The sequence below is a fragment of the Phyllostomus hastatus genome, unplaced genomic scaffold (genome assembly GCF_019186645.2).
Source record: "Phyllostomus hastatus isolate PE091 unplaced genomic scaffold, TTU_PhHast_1.1 phas_contig_34, whole genome shotgun sequence".
NCBI lineage: Eukaryota > Metazoa > Chordata > Mammalia > Chiroptera > Phyllostomidae > Phyllostomus > Phyllostomus hastatus.
In genome coordinates, this window is record NW_025333857.1 from 44,885,491 (window position 1) to 44,902,623 (window position 17,133).

At 47.0% G+C, this 17,133-nt stretch overlaps 1 protein-coding gene across 1 annotated transcript in view; it reads right to left on the reverse strand.

The window, feature by feature from the left end:
* Positions 1–574: 574 nt before the first annotated feature.
* B4GALT1 (beta-1,4-galactosyltransferase 1) overlaps positions 575–17,133 on the reverse strand; it is a 50,053-nt gene continuing 33,494 nt past the window's right edge. Inside the window, exons 3-6 of the mRNA XM_045840605.1 lie at positions 6,367–6,554; positions 4,394–4,516; positions 3,672–3,776; positions 575–3,467 (exon numbers count right to left, since the gene is read on the reverse strand). Of these exons, the coding sequence (XP_045696561.1) occupies positions 3,335–3,467; positions 3,672–3,776; positions 4,394–4,516; positions 6,367–6,554 (549 nt within the window). The 3' untranslated portion in view covers positions 575–3,334. The remainder of the gene's footprint in view (positions 3,468–3,671; positions 3,777–4,393; positions 4,517–6,366; positions 6,555–17,133) is intronic.

Here is a 17,133-nt window from a genome sequence, read left to right on the forward strand (position 1 = left end):
AAACAGGGAGGAGGAGGAAGAAAGAGGCAGTGTGAAAGGGGTGGGAGAAGGTAAAGCAGGGCAAGCTCTGGGACAGCAGAGGCCACATAAAGAAGTGTCTGCTCCAGTGGAATGGCTGTGGGCAGCAGTCCAGAAAGCCCACGTGCACACAAGTGGGGGCTCCTGTAGTTCGATGATGCCTGGCTAAAGTAACCTGTGGACATCACCACCTGGAAATCAATCCAAGATTCCAACAGGCAAAACAGGAATGTGAGAAGTCCTTTGTTAGTTGGCCTGCGGCCCATTAACCGACTTTCACTTCCAGGCTGCTGTTACTTCATTTAGAACATCTCAGAATTTTTTTCTTATCAGCGATTCCAGGGAGGTGTGTGTACTCCAGCTGTGATTCCTGGGTGGTGTGTGTGGATGCCAACACCTTCTGCCACCCAGCGCCCCAGCCATGACACCCTGAACCAGAGAGGCATGAAAGACAGACCTCTGCTTCCCTCAGACCCTCCAGCCGGCAGCCCCAGTCACTGCCCACCAGCTCTGGGAGAGCCCAAACCCTTTAAATCAGAAGAGAAACCACCTGCAGTTACAAAGATAGGGACATTTATTCATGTTATATTACTGGATTTTAAAAGCAAAAATACAGTTCTGTTTTGAACACCAAATTCAGGACCCCCCCGCAACATTACAATGGTAAATACATACATTTATTTGCACACACAGGAAATCATGACACAGCACAACGGGTCTCCAGGACAGGAAAGCTGCTGTCCCGGCTGTGGGGTCGCCCCATGGCCAGCCCTGAGGTCAGCAGAGATCCTGCCCAGGCTGAGAGCGGCACTGGCATTTTCTTTACCCTCCTGGGCCACCTCTGCCCTCTGATTGTTTTCCCAGAAACCACTTTCCAGGGTCACCAGCAACGAGAACAGAAATAAAGGCACAGTGTGTGACAACTGTATGATGACGACTTCCAGGTAAAGGAAATGCTCCCTGAACCCTCTGTCCTGAACTCCCCAGGGAGGAAACAGGACCAAGAGCATCTCATGAACCAGGCAAGCACCCAGGCCTGGCCTGGGGCCCGGGTGGCCCCCATGAGAGCACTCGGGGTCGGCGGATGAGGAACAGATGACGTAGGATTTCCCTTGGTACTGAGAATGAACCATGATGTACTTGAATATTCCAATGTAACATAAAGGAAAATGCAACAAAAAACATTTTTTTAAGTCTGAATTTTTTTTTTTAAAGAGTAAAGTAAGTAACACAGAAGTTACTCTCCAGGGTATCTGTCTCCTTTCTTATAAGGCACTTTGGAAAAGTTGGGATCTGGGGTCAGAAAGAGGGGCCTTCACTCCTTGCATTTCCCAAAACTCCTCTCAGTGCAGTTGCTCTGACTTTTATTAACATCGCTATTAAGGAACGGGAACTGACAGAAGGAATACTCTTTGCATAGCCCAAATGCTTTTGCAGTGGTGAATAAACTTTAATCAATACAAAGGCTTCTGGAAAAAACAAGTTAGCATCTCAGATGCTCGAAGCAGTAAAGGCACAGAGAAAACTGGGGCTGGGCACCAACTCAGCCTCCACACTGAGCGCTGGGTCCCAGATCCGTGGTGGGGGTCCCAGCTGCCATCAGCTGAAAAGTCAACCCTGGGATTAAAGGGCTGAGTCGCAGGTCCTTAGCCCAGACTGGACCCAGCAAGGGCACCCAGTGGTAGAAACTACCTCATGCATCTTTCCCCAAGCAGGCTAAGTCTCTCCCAGCAGAGGTGGATTTTGAGAAGACAGCTCCATGGGTCAGCCTCCTGGAGTGGGGGCGCCCACTAAAAACCTGAGAGGGAAAGGGAGGCTTTAGGCACCAGAGTGGCTGTGGGAGAGTGTGGGTGGATTCAGCTGACTTTCTGTTTCTAATTAAAAGGCACGCTCATGCTCGAGAATGAATAGTCTGTTTGACCCTGAGTGCCACAGGCAAGTTTTAGGGAACAGGCAAGAAGCAAAGGAACAAAAAGGGGGGAGGGTGGAAGGGGGAGGAAGAAGGAGAACCGGTCCTGCGAGGCGGGACAGGCAGTGTGGGGCAGAACCTCCAAGGGAGGCAGCCCCTAGACCCCAGGGGCCAGAACTGAGGTTCCCTCCACCTCCCCAGGCCAAGGGCCAGTAAACAGACCTGACCGCTGTCATTTACAACTCCACAGCCCAGGTCTTGGGGGTGAAGGGAGTGGTCAGTCCAAGGAGGTGGGGGAGGCTCCCGCCACCCTGCCCACCTGGCGAGGGTAAGGAGGTGGGGAGCTCTGCCTTCCTGCAGAGGTCCCGGGAGGCCGTGCCCTCTTCGAAGGGCCCAAAGGTGATTTTGATTTTCACAAAACCTGGCCCGCCAGCTAAATTGGAGGCTGGTTTGTGGCCACTACAGCATACAGAATTTGTCCCCCCTAAAAAGAATGTTCAGTCCCCTCCTCACTTTTAAAACACAATAAAAATATGTAGGTAATTCAAGTGTACATAGTATACTCAGAAAAATAAATTGCCATGACTTAGCATTAAACAGCTATGCGAATCTGGATCAACACAAAATCAAGCTAGATCATCAATCAGAACTGGATTTGGACTTTAAAGTACTACAAACTGCAAACTGCTATTTAAATTAAAAAGTTTTACATTCAGAAATCAGGCAATCTGCAGAAAGGCCACTGACTGTGAGAGCGCCCAAGGCTTTTGCTCTGATGGCTACAGGTGCCTTGGAATTCACACGTTACCAGGGCAAAAGGTCTGAGGCTCAAGTTTTAAAACTCTTTTGCTAAGAAAAGACACACGCACAGTGATTGTAATAGTTGTATAGCAGTAAAAAAAGGTGCGGGGTGGGGGGTGAAATGAAAATGGTTGAAACTGGTTTCCTGTTAAACTGTGACAATGAAAAAATATCATACCAATCCAATTTCAGCAGCACTGTCCAATTTTTCACAAAGTAATAACAGTATAAGATCTGAAGCAAAGTTCTTACCCACTTCACAACAAACGAGTGGTTTGTCACTGGGAACGAGTCCCGTGGTCACCAGATTCGGGGCTGTCTACAGCTCGGGTTCTTTGGGGTGTGACACTGTGAACATGCTGAGAAGTCCCAAAGGCTGACAGTTTCTACGCTTACAAACCCCTCGCAGAGTTGGGAAGTCACTCGCTGAGCCCAGTTGGGGGCAGAACATCCGGCTCCTTCCGGTCATCTGGAAAGGCATGTGAGTGAGCGAAAGGGGCCTATCACTCTGATTGGTACGAACGAGAGGGACCAGCCCAGCACACTGGCAGGGACACAGCAGAGGTCCCTGGCCATCTTTAGGTCTCTCATCAGTGTAGCAAAATGCTAGCTCGGTGTCCCGACGTCCACTGTGATTTTGGTATATAACGGGTGTCTTTCTATGTCCAACACCTGGTAGGTCAGTGTGTTCAAACCATCAGAGAGCATTGTCTCCTTCGTGTGCGCAATTCGGTCAAACCTACGAGGAAAAAGAACACGTGGTTGGTGTCAAAATAAAAATCTTAAGAAAAAAAGCATTAAATGTTTGTACTTTGTTGCCTTCCCCACCTTGGACTGAACTCTCCCTTTCCCTCCAGGCATGGAGCCCTACTCAGCACCTCATTTCTGCAGCCTGCCCTATCCCAAAAGGAGAAGAAAGAATATGAATGAACACAGAACACACCTCTGAGGATTGGGTTCATTTTTCTTGTCTCTTGAGTGGCGAATCATCCGACACTTCCCAACCACAGCATTTGGGCGAGATATAGACATACCCTTGTAAACTAACCTGCAAGGAGTAAAAGGGACAAAGTTATTACAGAGCTGCCATAAGGCTCGGGTCTGGTAGCCCCAGCTGCAAGACTGTTGCCCCATCTCCCATCCTGCCTGCTGTTCTCACTTGCGCACACCCGAGGCCAGCGTGGAAGTGGTTAAACTCACACTCCTTCCCCATGTCTTTTTACCACTGGCTCCCCAGTTTGTGATGGCGACTATTTGTGCCAGGCCCCGGGGGCATCTGCCCTGTAGAACTGACAGCGTGGATGCCTAGCATGCAGGGCTGTCGCGGCAGGATGGAGGTGAAGAGGGGAGGTGGGGTTGTGGGGCACAGACAGAGAAGCAACTAACTGCCTGAGCAACACTAAGCACAGTCAAGTCGGGAAGATGAATGGGCATCTGCCAGAACATCTGCAGCAGCCAGGAAAGCACAGGCAGAGGCAGGGAACGGGGCCAGCACAGTGCCCTTGGGGTGCAGCGCAAGCTTCTGGGGACTGGTGAGCAGGTCTGGGGTTGCAAGTGACTGGAGATGAGGCTAGAAAGATGGGCAGAGGCCAAATCATGGAGGCCTTCTCAAAGCTTTGGGCATCCCCGCCAACAGTGCCAGTGTCAGAAAGTTGTGACTATTACCTGTTAAAAATGTCGTCATCTTCACCTCCCCAGCCCCAGTAATTATTGGGAAATCCATTGATGGTGAGAAACTGTTGTTTACTTAGAGCAGACACACCTCCAAAAAACTGAATGTAAGGTAAACTGGGAAAGAAAACACACACACACACACAGAGGACCAGTCGTTAGTAAGTTTTGACTTGCTCCACATAAAGCTTGCTTAAAACATGAATACTCTAAAGTTATTTTTATTCTCTGGAACATTTTAATTGGAGATATATAAGGTTTTCTTTGTTTTGTTTTTAGAGCACACTCAGATTATCTTAGAGAAGACACAGATATAAAAAAAAAAAAATAGAACCTTCTTTGTAAGAATATTGTGTTGCTTCTGCGGTGATCTAGAAAATCAGTTACAAGAGCATGAGCCCAGTTCTTCTGCACCGGCCGGGAGTCTGCTTCCCATGTGTTCTGCTCCTGCACAGGACAGCCTCACCCGGGAGGTCCTGGAACCAGAGACTGTTTCCGAGTCTCCCTCTGCCCCCTCTGTCCTGCGCACGTCCCGTCTGCCAGTCTAGCTTTCCTTCTCCCAAAGCTCTGCCGGCTTGAACACTGACTGACTCCAATAGTCAAGAAAGCATTTCTGAAAACGTTCTCGAAAACATTTCTTAGAAATTTCTACCATATCCTGACTTAGCCATTATACAAAATGTATAATGGTGAATCTATTTGGACACTTTTTCAAGAAGCAGGGCATCTGGGCTCTCAATGGTCCGTCTAAACTGTTCTGTATTTCAGTGTTTCAATGGTTATGAATCATAGCCTCCTGACAGCTCCAGGGGAAGCACCATGGATAAGTGTTAAGAATCAGGACATGCCCAGCGGCCGTGCAAAGGCCTTGGGTGGGTCCTCTAAAGGCTGTGGTTCTGTCCCGACCTTGTGTGCAGTTCCAAACCAGACTCAGGCTCCTCCTGAAATCCGGAGAGACCGAAACCTATCACACAAATTAAGAAAACCCTAACTCAGATTTCATGAGAGAACTTAGCCAACCCATATAGGACACATTTAAAAAATACAATCACCATTTTCAAATATATTCAGCAATTCTGACTGCAAATGTCCACAGACAAAGACAGCCGGGGGCTTGCTTTAATGAATCCAAGGTAATCTATTTGTAATAAGGTATCATCACTGAGGTGCCAAGTCATCTACCTTTTGGCTTCCCTCATGGTACAGTCTGTACTTTAATGTGAGGGTATGAACCAGAGGTAGCCAGGCCAATAAAGTTTTTTGATAATAAGTGTTTTTACAGAAACATACTCTTAGTGACTTTTAGGGGAAGTACAAGCTAAGCTGACAAGATCCAGTTTTGCTGTCTCTGCTGTTTTCTCTTACCTCCTGCCCCACCCCCCCAAGCCTAAGTGGTTCTGGGGGAAACAGACCTGGTGCTGGGCTAAAGAATTTGGCCACTGCCACCATGCTTCAAGGGAGGGATTAAGAGGGGTCAGAGTATGAACCTATGCATCTAAAAACGAAGGTACACAAAGGGAGGGAGAAAGGGAGGGAGGGAGGGAGGGCAGAGTGACATTTACAGTTAAATCTTTCCTCTTTGAAGACAGCAAGATTAGGGCCAGAATACCTTTGATCTGGGGACTTCATAACAACCCTATATTTATACCAGTGAAAATGATTCTAATTTGTTTCCCAAACTGGGTGGGGAAGGAGAGAGAAGAAAGCAAGGAAACACAGCATCAGTCTGGAGCCATCCCAAACATTAAAAACTCTCCTTGTCTGGATGTGCAGAGGTTGTAGGCCTTTCTGGACTCCACTTTCCTCCCCAAATAATAATGGACTTCGGGCTTAAAAAGCATCCGTTTCTCAAGAGAAGGCAATCTTTTCCAGAGCAAAAAGACCCACTCTTGGGCTGGAGGAACATCACCCGGTGGTCATATCAGAGAGGAACGTGTTTTCTGGAAACTCTGCTGAGCAGCTCTTACCTGAATCCAAACTTATCCATTGCCACGGAGATGTGCCGTGGCTGTGAGAAACACCGGTAGATGTTGCGGTCGTCCATTGGAATGAGGTCCACGTCACTGAACACAAAGCAGTTGTAGTCATAGTCCTTCAAGGCCTCTCGAAAGCCAACGTTGAGAAGCTTAGCACGATTGAATGTGGAGTCTCCAGCCTAGCGCAGAAACAAAAGAAGTGATGGCAGAGACCATAAGGACTTTGAGCAGAACACAGGGCCTGGTGGCTTGCCCATGACATGTGATCATTAGTGCATTCGTGGGCCTCATTCTTTCTGCCCTCACTTACAAGCTGATACAAAGTGGTATGTCCTGAGTCAGGGTTCCCACCTCTCAGAGTGTTCATTGCCACAAAAGATTGCAAACAATGACATAAGCACACTAGCGAACTGGTTAAATAAGTCATGGTACATCCATAAAATGAAATAGAGCTATTTAAAAAAACATGGAAGCTCCAAATGGAAATGATCTTCAAAATAGTATTGTTGGGTGAAAAGGCATTTAAACATATGTCATTTATTTATATACTATATGTAGAGTAATTCCAGGAAAGATAAGCAGGAAACCAGCGCTTATGGGACGGTCTTTTCTCTTCTACCTTCTTTACATGGTTGATAACCACACTGTGTGCCTACCAGGTGTCTGTAACTAAACGAGGCACCAGAGAAACACAGCAACCCCACTAGATCTCTGCCCTCACGGTGCTCACAGTGTGTGGGGGGAAGCAGTGTGGTGCACGCCACCACAGAAACAGGGTGTACGACAGAGGACAAGACCTGCTTCAGAATGCCCACCACTGGGTCCCAAAGCATCAAGTCTGTTTATGCAAAGGAACTTCATATTTTATTTACTTACCTTGTTTATTTTCACACCCCCCCCCCACCCCGCACCACCACCACCAGAACGTATGCTCAATGAAGGCTGGAATTTTTTTAGTGTCTATTCACATAGCGCTTTGTACACTGCTTGGCTTATAGTAAGAGCTCAATAAATAACTGCTGCTGGCTGGATGACAGACGGATGGGTGGATGAATGGATGGATGAGTGAGTAGGCTGATGGATGGGTTTCAACACACGATGGCAGAGAGCAATCCGCTCTGGGAAGCTCCGATCAAAGGGCCCTTCGGAGTCACCAGCGTGGGTCTCTTACCAGCTCCCATGGCCCCAGGTCAGTGAAAACAATAACAGCATCAACACAGCCACCCTCACCCTTAGCACTTCACAAGCCCTTCCACACACGAGCTCTCATCCTGGCTGGACCCCTCCCAACTACATCACGAAGAGACTAAGGCCACACAAGTGACACAACTGGGACTGGAGCCCAGCACTCTGGGACCCTAACCCTGTGCCTTTCCCCCCGTATCTCCTGGGATAAACAAGATCAGGGCCCTCTGCTTTGGAGAAAAATATGTCCCACAAGGGTCTGCAGTGGCTACACGGTCTCAAAAAGTGGGATGCCCAGACCCCTCTCCAGGCGCCCGAGAGAGGACTTGGAAACTAGTACTCCACAGGCTACCTGTGTGAAAACAGGGCGGGCAGACAGCACCTCGGCTGCTCAGCTGCAAGCAGGTGGCTCAGGAAAACAAACCACCTGAGAAAAGGAAGTAGCAGGAAGTCAGACAAAGCACCCAAGAGAATACTAATGAATGAAGGAAACATCTTACTCAAGAGCTCCTTTCCTCAGCCCGTGACAAAGCTCTCTAACCACACACGGTGAAAAGGGAAAGCTGCGACCGACAAACGGTACACACAGCGTTCTTCCGCCGTCCCACCAGCTAAATCATTTAGAATTCTGCCTCCAGTTAATTCTGTGTAAGTCACGAGGCAAAAAGGAGCTCAAAGTTTAGAAATTGTATATGATAACTACAAAGTTGTTGTAATTATTATTACAACAATACATTGCCAATATTTATTGGGGGGGGGGATATGATATATATGCCAAGCAAAGGTAAGTGTTTATACGCATGCCACGCCATTTAATCATCTCAACAACCTGTAACCACCTTCGCCCCAACCCAGATCCACTTCTCTCCTCTCACACCTTCCTCCTTCTGTGATGCAGAGCGAGGCCTGCACCTGATGCTTTCTGTCTTGCTCTTCCAGCTACATGGAGACCCTAAGAGAGTTAGCTGAACATTTCCGAACACCATTCAACCCCATCAAACAGATTTCCAACAAAGTGAAAGAGCAGTGTCTCACAAAGCCTTTTCACACCTCCGGGGCAGACCCACAGGGTGGCGGCTCACTGCTCCCCTCCCTTGCTACACTCTCCAATACCAGGGGCGGCGGGGGCAGGGGGGCGGGCTCCTGGGGCCACGTCTAGATCACAGGATCTGGCCTCCTGGCATTACTGTTTGATCTAAGCAGATGCCTGAACAAAATTACACTAAGCACTTTTCCTCTCCCAGAAACTGGTAATTTGGAATCATAAACAGACACCTCTGGGCCCATGCTCCGAGAACAATGGTAGCCTGGAGGAGAAACCTAAGGAAAAGTCCTGGTTCTGCCCCTTAGCCCACATGTGAGACAACAGTTCCTTCAACTCAATAAGGCACTCCAGTGTCTGGTCCACACTTAAAAACTACACATAGCTTTTCCCATCCTCCTTCCCAGTCTGGCCTCACCTCTGTGGTCCTGGGAGAGGGGAAGAGCAGGGTATATTTTTGCAGGTGTTAGCCCTAGGAATACCAGATCAGCAGAAAGATGAGGAAAGTATGCATTTTCCTCTTTCTGCCCTGGGATTACAGAAACATCAATTCTAGGCTTCTTTGGGTGGAGTGCTGTAATAACATGGGTAAGTTTCTGGATGAGAAAGACAGGCCCTGGCAAATCACCAGCCCCCACCACTAAGAGCAGCTGCCCTTCCTGGAGGTAGGAAGACACCTCACCCTCATTCCTGCCCCTCCTCACTGGGCACATTTATTCGGTGCACTGGTTACTTCACTCAAGTAAACATTTATCAAGTATGTACTGCCTGGCCAATCCAAAATGTTGTGATGGACACATGCATTTTTATCCCAGGAGTGCCAGCTTCTTCACTTACTAGCTATTGGACTTTGGGCAAATCTGACCTCTAGGCCTCAGTTTCCTCATTTGGGCATGGGGATGACAACAGGTGGGCTGCATTAAATGAGACAATACGTTAGAGGCCTTCACACACATTAGAGGCCTCGGCAACAAATGGCAGATGCTGTCATTATTACAGCACAGGTTTCCCCACCCATCTTCAACAGGCAGACCTTTCAAAATGTCTCCCAGAGGTCCAACCTGGAGACAACTCCTTCTCTTCTCTTTGTGTGTGTCCTCCCGAGTCAACTTTAAGATTCCTCCCAAATCCTGCTTCTCTGCTGGAGGGGGCATTTCTTAAAAGGATTAAGTCTCAGGTGAGTTAGTCTGCAGCTCACATGAGTGTCTATGGCAGCGGAGGAAAGAGAGACCTTTAGAGACCCGTGAAATGCCTGGAAGTCCTGTTGGGTGAAGAGGAGCTGCTGCACTGGGAGGTGTCCCTCTGGAAGACAGAGCTTTTTGAAGTGCAGGCTTCTTTAAGTTGGTAGACTAGAGTTAGACTTAGCCCTTCCTTCTAGAGCAGCCAGCTCCTCTTAATGGAAAGGACAAGAGGAAAGAAGAAAGGCCCAAAACTATATCGCATTCCCACAGCTGGACAGGGCAGCTGTCCCACTGGCCACAGCTCACAGGGAAGCCTTTTATGACTGAGCACACAGTCCTGACAGTGGGTGTACGAGTCAGTCAAGCAGAACCAACAATAGCCAGTACAGAGAGACAAGGGGTCTGGGCTTGGTCAGGCATGCTGGCCTGGGGTACAGGGAGACCTGAGGTGGTGTGCCTGGCATAGGCCTAAAGGCCATGCTCCTCAGAAAAGAGAAGAAAGAAGCTACCTTCAGACACATGGTGGAGCAAACCTGGTGCCCTTCTGGGAGATCTGGGTGGCAGGGAGGAACGTCTTAAGAAGTATCAGAGAGCGCTCTGGGGCTATGAAAACTTTCCTAGAGCCTTCTCATTTACGCTAAATACAGGAAAGCACAAATAGTGTGTCTGGAAATGGAACCCTCCTGCACTGTGGGTGGGAATGTGAAAGGGGCAGCCGCCGTGGACAGCAGTCTGGTGTTCCCTCAAATAGGTAAAGAATTACCATGCAATCCAGCAATTACACTCGTTACAAAAGAAACAAAAACATGTGGCCACGCAAAACTTTTACACAGTGTTCATAACAGCATTAGTCACAATAGCTAAAAAGTGGAAACACCACAAATGTCCATCAACATGTGAATGAATAAGTGAAATGTGGTACATCTGTACAATGGAAAGGTATTCAGCAATAAAAAGGAATGAAGTACAGATACATGCTACAACATGGATGAACCTTAAAAACATTATGCCAAGTGAAAAATGTCGTAAAGAATCACATATTTATTATGATTACATTTATATGAAATGTCCAGAATAGGCAAATCCACAGACACAAAAAGATTAGTGGTTGCCTAGGGCTGTGGGGAATGGAGGGATTTGTAGCTAAGAGGTGCGAGGTATCTTTCTGACATAGTGAAAATGTTCTAAACTTGATTTTATGGTGATGGATGAACAACTCTAAATATATTTTAAATGGGTGTACTGTATGGTATGTGATTATATCTCAATAAAGTGGTTACAAAGAGCAAGCCAGACCCAGAGACAGAAAAGGACCAGAGGGTCCTGTTTCTCTTCTTTCATATATTCATTCTTGCCATTCTTTGAATATCTACTTCATGTTTAGCACTAGGGATTCAGAAAAGGAAAAGAAACAGGACTGGCTTTTGAGGTATTTCAAGTTAAACAGGCAATTGTAATGGGCGATGAATGATGAGCACTTGTGGTGTACAGCTACTGGGGAGGGGAGAAGAGGGAAGAGGAACTACAAAGGCAGGCACAGATGGGGAGGTGGAGGTGGAGACACTAACCTCGTCCTAGGGGATCAGAGAAGGCTTCAAAGAAGTTAGCCAGGTTTAGTGGGGAGACCTGAAAAGAGCAGTCCTAGGAGAGCAACATTTGTAAAGGCAGTGAGGAAAACAGAACACTCAAGGAACTACAAGAAATACACAATGTGGAGGCCAGAATAAGAATTGAAGGTGGAGATGGACCAAATCATGAGACCGAGGGGGAAGCTGGATACTCGGCTAAAACACTCAGGCATTCTCTTTGATTTAGGCCACAGGAAGCCTTTGAAGGATTCTTTAAACAAGGATTATGTTTTGTATGTCAAGGAGGGGTTTCTGCCCCACACTGAAGGCAGGGAGACTGGTTTGGAAGCTGCTGCATGATTCACATGAGAAACAGAGACTAGAGGTAATGGGGGTCAAGTGGAGAACATCTCCCCCAGGGGCTAAGGCAAGGCCTCTGCTTCTCCATTTCTTTTTCTTTTTTTATTTTGTTGATTATGCTATTACAGTTGTTCCAATTTTCCCCCCATTGCTCCTCTTTACCCCGTATCCCCTTTCCCTCCATCAATCCGCGCCTTAGTTCATGCCCATGGGTCATGCTATAGGTTCTTTGGCTTCTCCATTTCCTATATGATTCTTAACATCTTTCTATTTTGTGTCTACCAACTGTTTCTTAATCCCTGCACCATTTCCACATTCTCCCCCTTCCACCTCCTGCTGATAACCCTCCATGTGATCTCCATTTCTATGATTTGTTCCTGTTCTGATTGTTCGCTTAGTTTTTTTTCTGGGTTTTGTTGTTTTTTGTTTTTTGTTTTTTTTTTAGATTTTGGTTGTTGATAGTTTGTTGCCTTTTTAATGTTTATGGTTTGATCTTCCTTTCTTTTACATAAGTCCCTTTAACATTTCCTGTAATAATGGCTTGGTGGTGATCAACTCCTTTAGCTTTACCTTGTCTGGGAAGCACTTTCTCTGCCCTTTCATTCTAAATGATAGCTTTGCTGGATAGAGTAATCTTGGATGTAGGTCCTTGCCTTTCATGACTCTGAATACTTCTTACCTGCAAAGTTTCTTTGGAGAAATCAGCTGATAGTCTTAAGGGAACTCCTTTGTAGGTAACTACTTTTCTCTTGCTGTTTTTAAAATTCTCTCTTTAACCTTTGGCATTTTAATTATGATGTGTCTTGGTGTGGACCTCTTTTGAGTCCAACTTGTTTGGGACTCTCTGAGCTTCCTGGACTTGTATGTCTACTTCCTTTGCCAACTTGGGGAAGTTTTCTTTCAGTATTTTTTCAAGTAAGTTTTCAATTTCTTGCTCTTCTTCTTCTTCTGGCACCCCTATGATTTGCATGTTGGAACATTCAAAGTTGTCCCAGTGGTTCCTAAGCCTCTCCTTATTTTTTAAAAATTTGTTTCTTCTTTCTGTTCTTGAATGTTTAATGTTTATTTCTTCCTTTTGTTCCAAATCATTGATTTGAGCCCAGGTATCCTCACCTTCACTGTTGGTTCCCTGTATATTTTTATTTCACGTTGTATAGCCTTCACTTCTTCCTTTATTTTGCAACCGTACTCAATCATTTCAGTGAACATCTTGATCACCAATGTTTTGAACTCTGCATCTGAGAGGTTGGCTATCTGCTTTTTGCTTAGTTCTTCTTCTGGAGTTTTGTTCTGTTCTTTCATTTGGGCCATATTTCTTAGTCTTAATTTGGCAGACTCCATGTGTTTCTATGTATTAGTAAAGCTGCTTTGACTTCCCATGTCAGCACACATGCTACATTGTAATGGGCGGAACCTTAGGTGTTCACCTGGGCAGTGAAACCTGCTTCATTGTTTTGTGGTGCTATATGTAGGGGAGGGGTCTGAGAGGGAACAATATCCCTTGCTTGGCTCTTGTCCCATTTCCAGTCATTTCTCGTAATGACTTACTTCTTCCCGTAAGCCACTGGTGTTCTTTTAGCTACTGCCCTGGTGCTGATTCCAAGTGGGATTTCATACATTCTAGGACCCTGTGGGCCCTTTAAACAGACTGTCCTGAGAGATTGGCAGTTTCTTCCACCACCCCAACCCCCACTGGCTCTTACAGCCAGAGGTTATGAAACTTTATTTTCCAGGCCCTGGAACCCTGGGCTGCACAGTCTGGCCTGTGGCTGGGACTGCTCATTCCCCAGGTGTCCCTCCTGGTTTTTATCTACCACACATGAATACAGGACCACCTGTTCCACTGGCCACTGCTGCCACTCTCTGGCTGTGCCACACTGTGTCCTCTCCACCTTCTACCTAACTGATGAGTGTTTCTTCTTTAAATCCGTGGTTGTTGGACTTCCATACAGTTGGATTTTCTGGCAATTCTGGTTGTTTTTTGTTTTTAGATTGGTTGTTATCTTTATCATGATTGTGCAAGGACATGAAGCAAGTCTACTTACACCTCCATTTTGGCTGGAAGTCTGATAACCAATGTTTTGAATTCTGCATCAGGTAGGTTGGCTATCTGTTTCGCTTAGCTCTTTTTCTGGAGTTTTGTTCCGTTCTTTCAATTGAGCCATATTTCTTTGTTTCCTCGATTTAGCAGCCTCCTTGTGTTTGTTTCTGTGCATTAGGTAGAGCTGCTAATTTTACTCCCTATGTTAGTAGCATGGCCTATGTAAAAAAGGCATCTGTAAATTGTCTGGAGTGGAGATTTAGGGCAGGGCACCTGCTTCACCACTTTGTGGCTGTGTGGGGAGGGCGTGGAGAGGAGGCAATGCCACCACCTGCTCCTGACAGTTCACCCAGTGCTTGCCCCATTTCCAGTCACTTCACCCCCTTCCAGTGTGCGACTGGCACCCTTCCAGCTGCTGCTCCAGTGATGAACCCCAGAGTGGGTGAATTTATGTATGTTCTAAGACTGTGCTAGCTCTTAAAGTGGCAAATATCTGGAATTTTCTTTCACCACCCCAAATTCCACTCGTTTTTACAGGCAGAGGTAATGGGGATCTATCTTCCCAGTGCTGGAACCCTGGGCTGTGCGGCCTGGGGCTGGGATTGCTCACTTACTCTGAAGGTATCCCTCCTGTCCATTCCACCACTGCCACTGCTGCCTTTCCGAGCCACACTACCTCTCTACCCATCTCTGTGACTCCTTCTTTCCTACCTGAATGGGTGAATGTGTCTTCTTTAAATCCTCAGTTGTCAGACTTCCATACAGCTCAATTTTCTGATGGTTCTGGATGTTATTAGTTTTGAGATCTGGTTGTAATTATTTGTATGGTTGCAAAAGGAGGCAATGCATGTCTACCTATGTCTCCATCCTGACTGGAAATCCCCCTCGGCTTCCCCATTTCATGCTTTGCCTACTCCCTGGGCATGTGCACTGTACTTGCAAGCAGTCTTTGTGAGCCTTTCTGGATGGGTACCAGAGTATGGAGAGAGTATGGTCCAATTCCCAGGCAAATGCTGACTGTGGTTAATCAAAGGGCAGCCTTCTTCCCCTCATTTCAACAGAGGATAGATAAGCAACTACCAAAAGCCATGGTTTCTGCTTGTCCAAGTTCTAACAGTCTCTAGACGATCCGCAAACCACCCTGCCTTCCCTGATGTCAGGCCCATGTGTGCTCGGCAGCAGACATGTCCCCAGACCATGATGGCTCGGGAATGAGGACACCTGGACCCTCCTCCACAAAAAGACACAGCAGCAATATGGTTAGAACCATCAATCCAAAGCCAAGACTCCCAAAGAATCAGAACTTCTATGTGATGGGAGAGACAACGTTGCTCCAGTTCACATGCCCTAGCCCATCACAAAGCAGCTCCCCTCTGCCCACAGTTTATCCCCAGGCTCTCAACCCCATGGATCCTGATGCAGGTCAGTGGTCCGTGGAAACGTTTGCTGAAATACTCTCAGCCACCAAGAGGAAAGGCCTAGGCAGAGTGCGTGGTGGGAAATCTCTGACTGGGCAGTCTTGTGCAGGACTGATGTACAGGTCTAAGTGTGGACCATGGGATGGTAGACAGGCTAAGAGGTGATCTCCAGAGATAACTGGGACGGGCCTGGGGTTATACAAATGAGTTTGTGGAGGGCTAATATCTACTTATCCATGATTTCACAGCAGTTGGGCTTCTGGTTTTTCACCATAATAATATGGAGCTTGGACAGGCCTCAAAAAAACAACAACAAAAAACCCCTTAGATTTGAGACTTAAGCTTTTTACTCAGTGAGTGAAAGAAACGGGTCCTTCAGGATCAGGGAGTTGAGAAGGCAGTTCTTTGTTTGACAAAGGAATTACTCACAAAAGTGAGCACACCCCTGCCAGGCTGGAACACGGGTCAGACGCCATTAGTTGTCTTCAGAGAGAACTGAACTAACAGAACAGCCCCAAAGCAATTCTGGGTGACGTGAACACAGAGAATTTTTAAAACCCAGCTCCACAGGAGCCCTAGCAGGATGTCTGCCTCTCTCCCTGGGCCCAAGGCACTTTCTGCAGAGCAACACTTTAGGAAATAAAGGCTTCTCTTAGAAAGCAATTTCTCATTTATCTTAAGAACCACAGAAATGTTTAAACTATTTCTAAACACATAATGTACCTAAAAATCTAGCCTGGGGAAACTTAAATGCAGAAGAGGCAAACACAGAATGAGATTTTAGACTCAAAGATATTCATTACAGTATTATTTACACTAGTGAGAAAGTAGAAATAATCTAAATGCCTACTAATATAGAAGAATGGCTAAATTAATTATGGTAGAATTGTATGCTCAACAACTATGAAGACACGGAAAGTGATGATTATGAAGACTATGAAATAACATGGGAAGATGCCGATGATATAGAACTAAGAAAAAGCAGATACAAAAGTATATATACATACAATATGAACTTAACTATGGCTTAATTTTAAGAAGGCAAAGTCTCTTAGACCTCTGCACAACAGGCTGGCATTTCCAAACAAGCCCACAGAGCCCACAGCCTGGCCTGGGAGACCATAGGGCCCAAGGACGGTACATGGGCACATGACACAGCTTCCCCCTGACCAGGAGGGCCTGGGCTCTGGGTTTGACTTGGGGGCATGTGGACATTACCAGGGTGGTGGCGGCGGCGGCGGCAGTGGTGGCAGTCGCAGCAGTAGTTAGGTCGGCACTCCTCTCTCTGTAGGAGGTGGAGGGAACAGAAGAGGAGGTAGTGCAGAGTAAGAAGCAAACCAGAGAGAAGGTCCTCCTTCAGCGGGCTTCACTACAAACAGAATGAACAAGTAAAGGAGAAAGGCCCCCACTAGAAGGAAAAAAAGAAAAAAGAGAGAGAAGGTGGATGCAAGGCAGGTAAGGAAGGAAGGCAAATGTTAAGGCTGTAAAGGAAAAGGGGCCCATTCTGACCACCCTCATTCCAGAGCAAAGGCTAATTCCTAGTAAGTCGTTATTCCTGGTCCTGAAGTTAAGGGTGAGCAGAGAAAATGGCATTTCTCAGAAAAATGTCCAGGGAGGCAATTCCCCAGCTTTGTGAGTACCTGTAAGTGCTCTGACACATTCCTCAGGAGAACGGAGCAAACTAGGGACAGAGAGGTGAAAACACAGCACAGCAGGTGCCCGATCACAGGGCAGCGCACAAGCGGTGACGGGCACAGATACCCAGTCCTCCCACAACCCTCCTGGGCCCCCAAAGTCTGAGGGCTCAAAGGAGGGGGTATTGCAGGACAGGATCAGCCACGCCCCTCTGAGCCCCATTCCCACACACCTCAGTCTGGCCGCTGACGGCAGAGGAAATCTAAGGCAGGGATGGGGGATAGTAAAAAGACGGTCAGGATAGAAACCAAACCAGTGGGGGTCACAG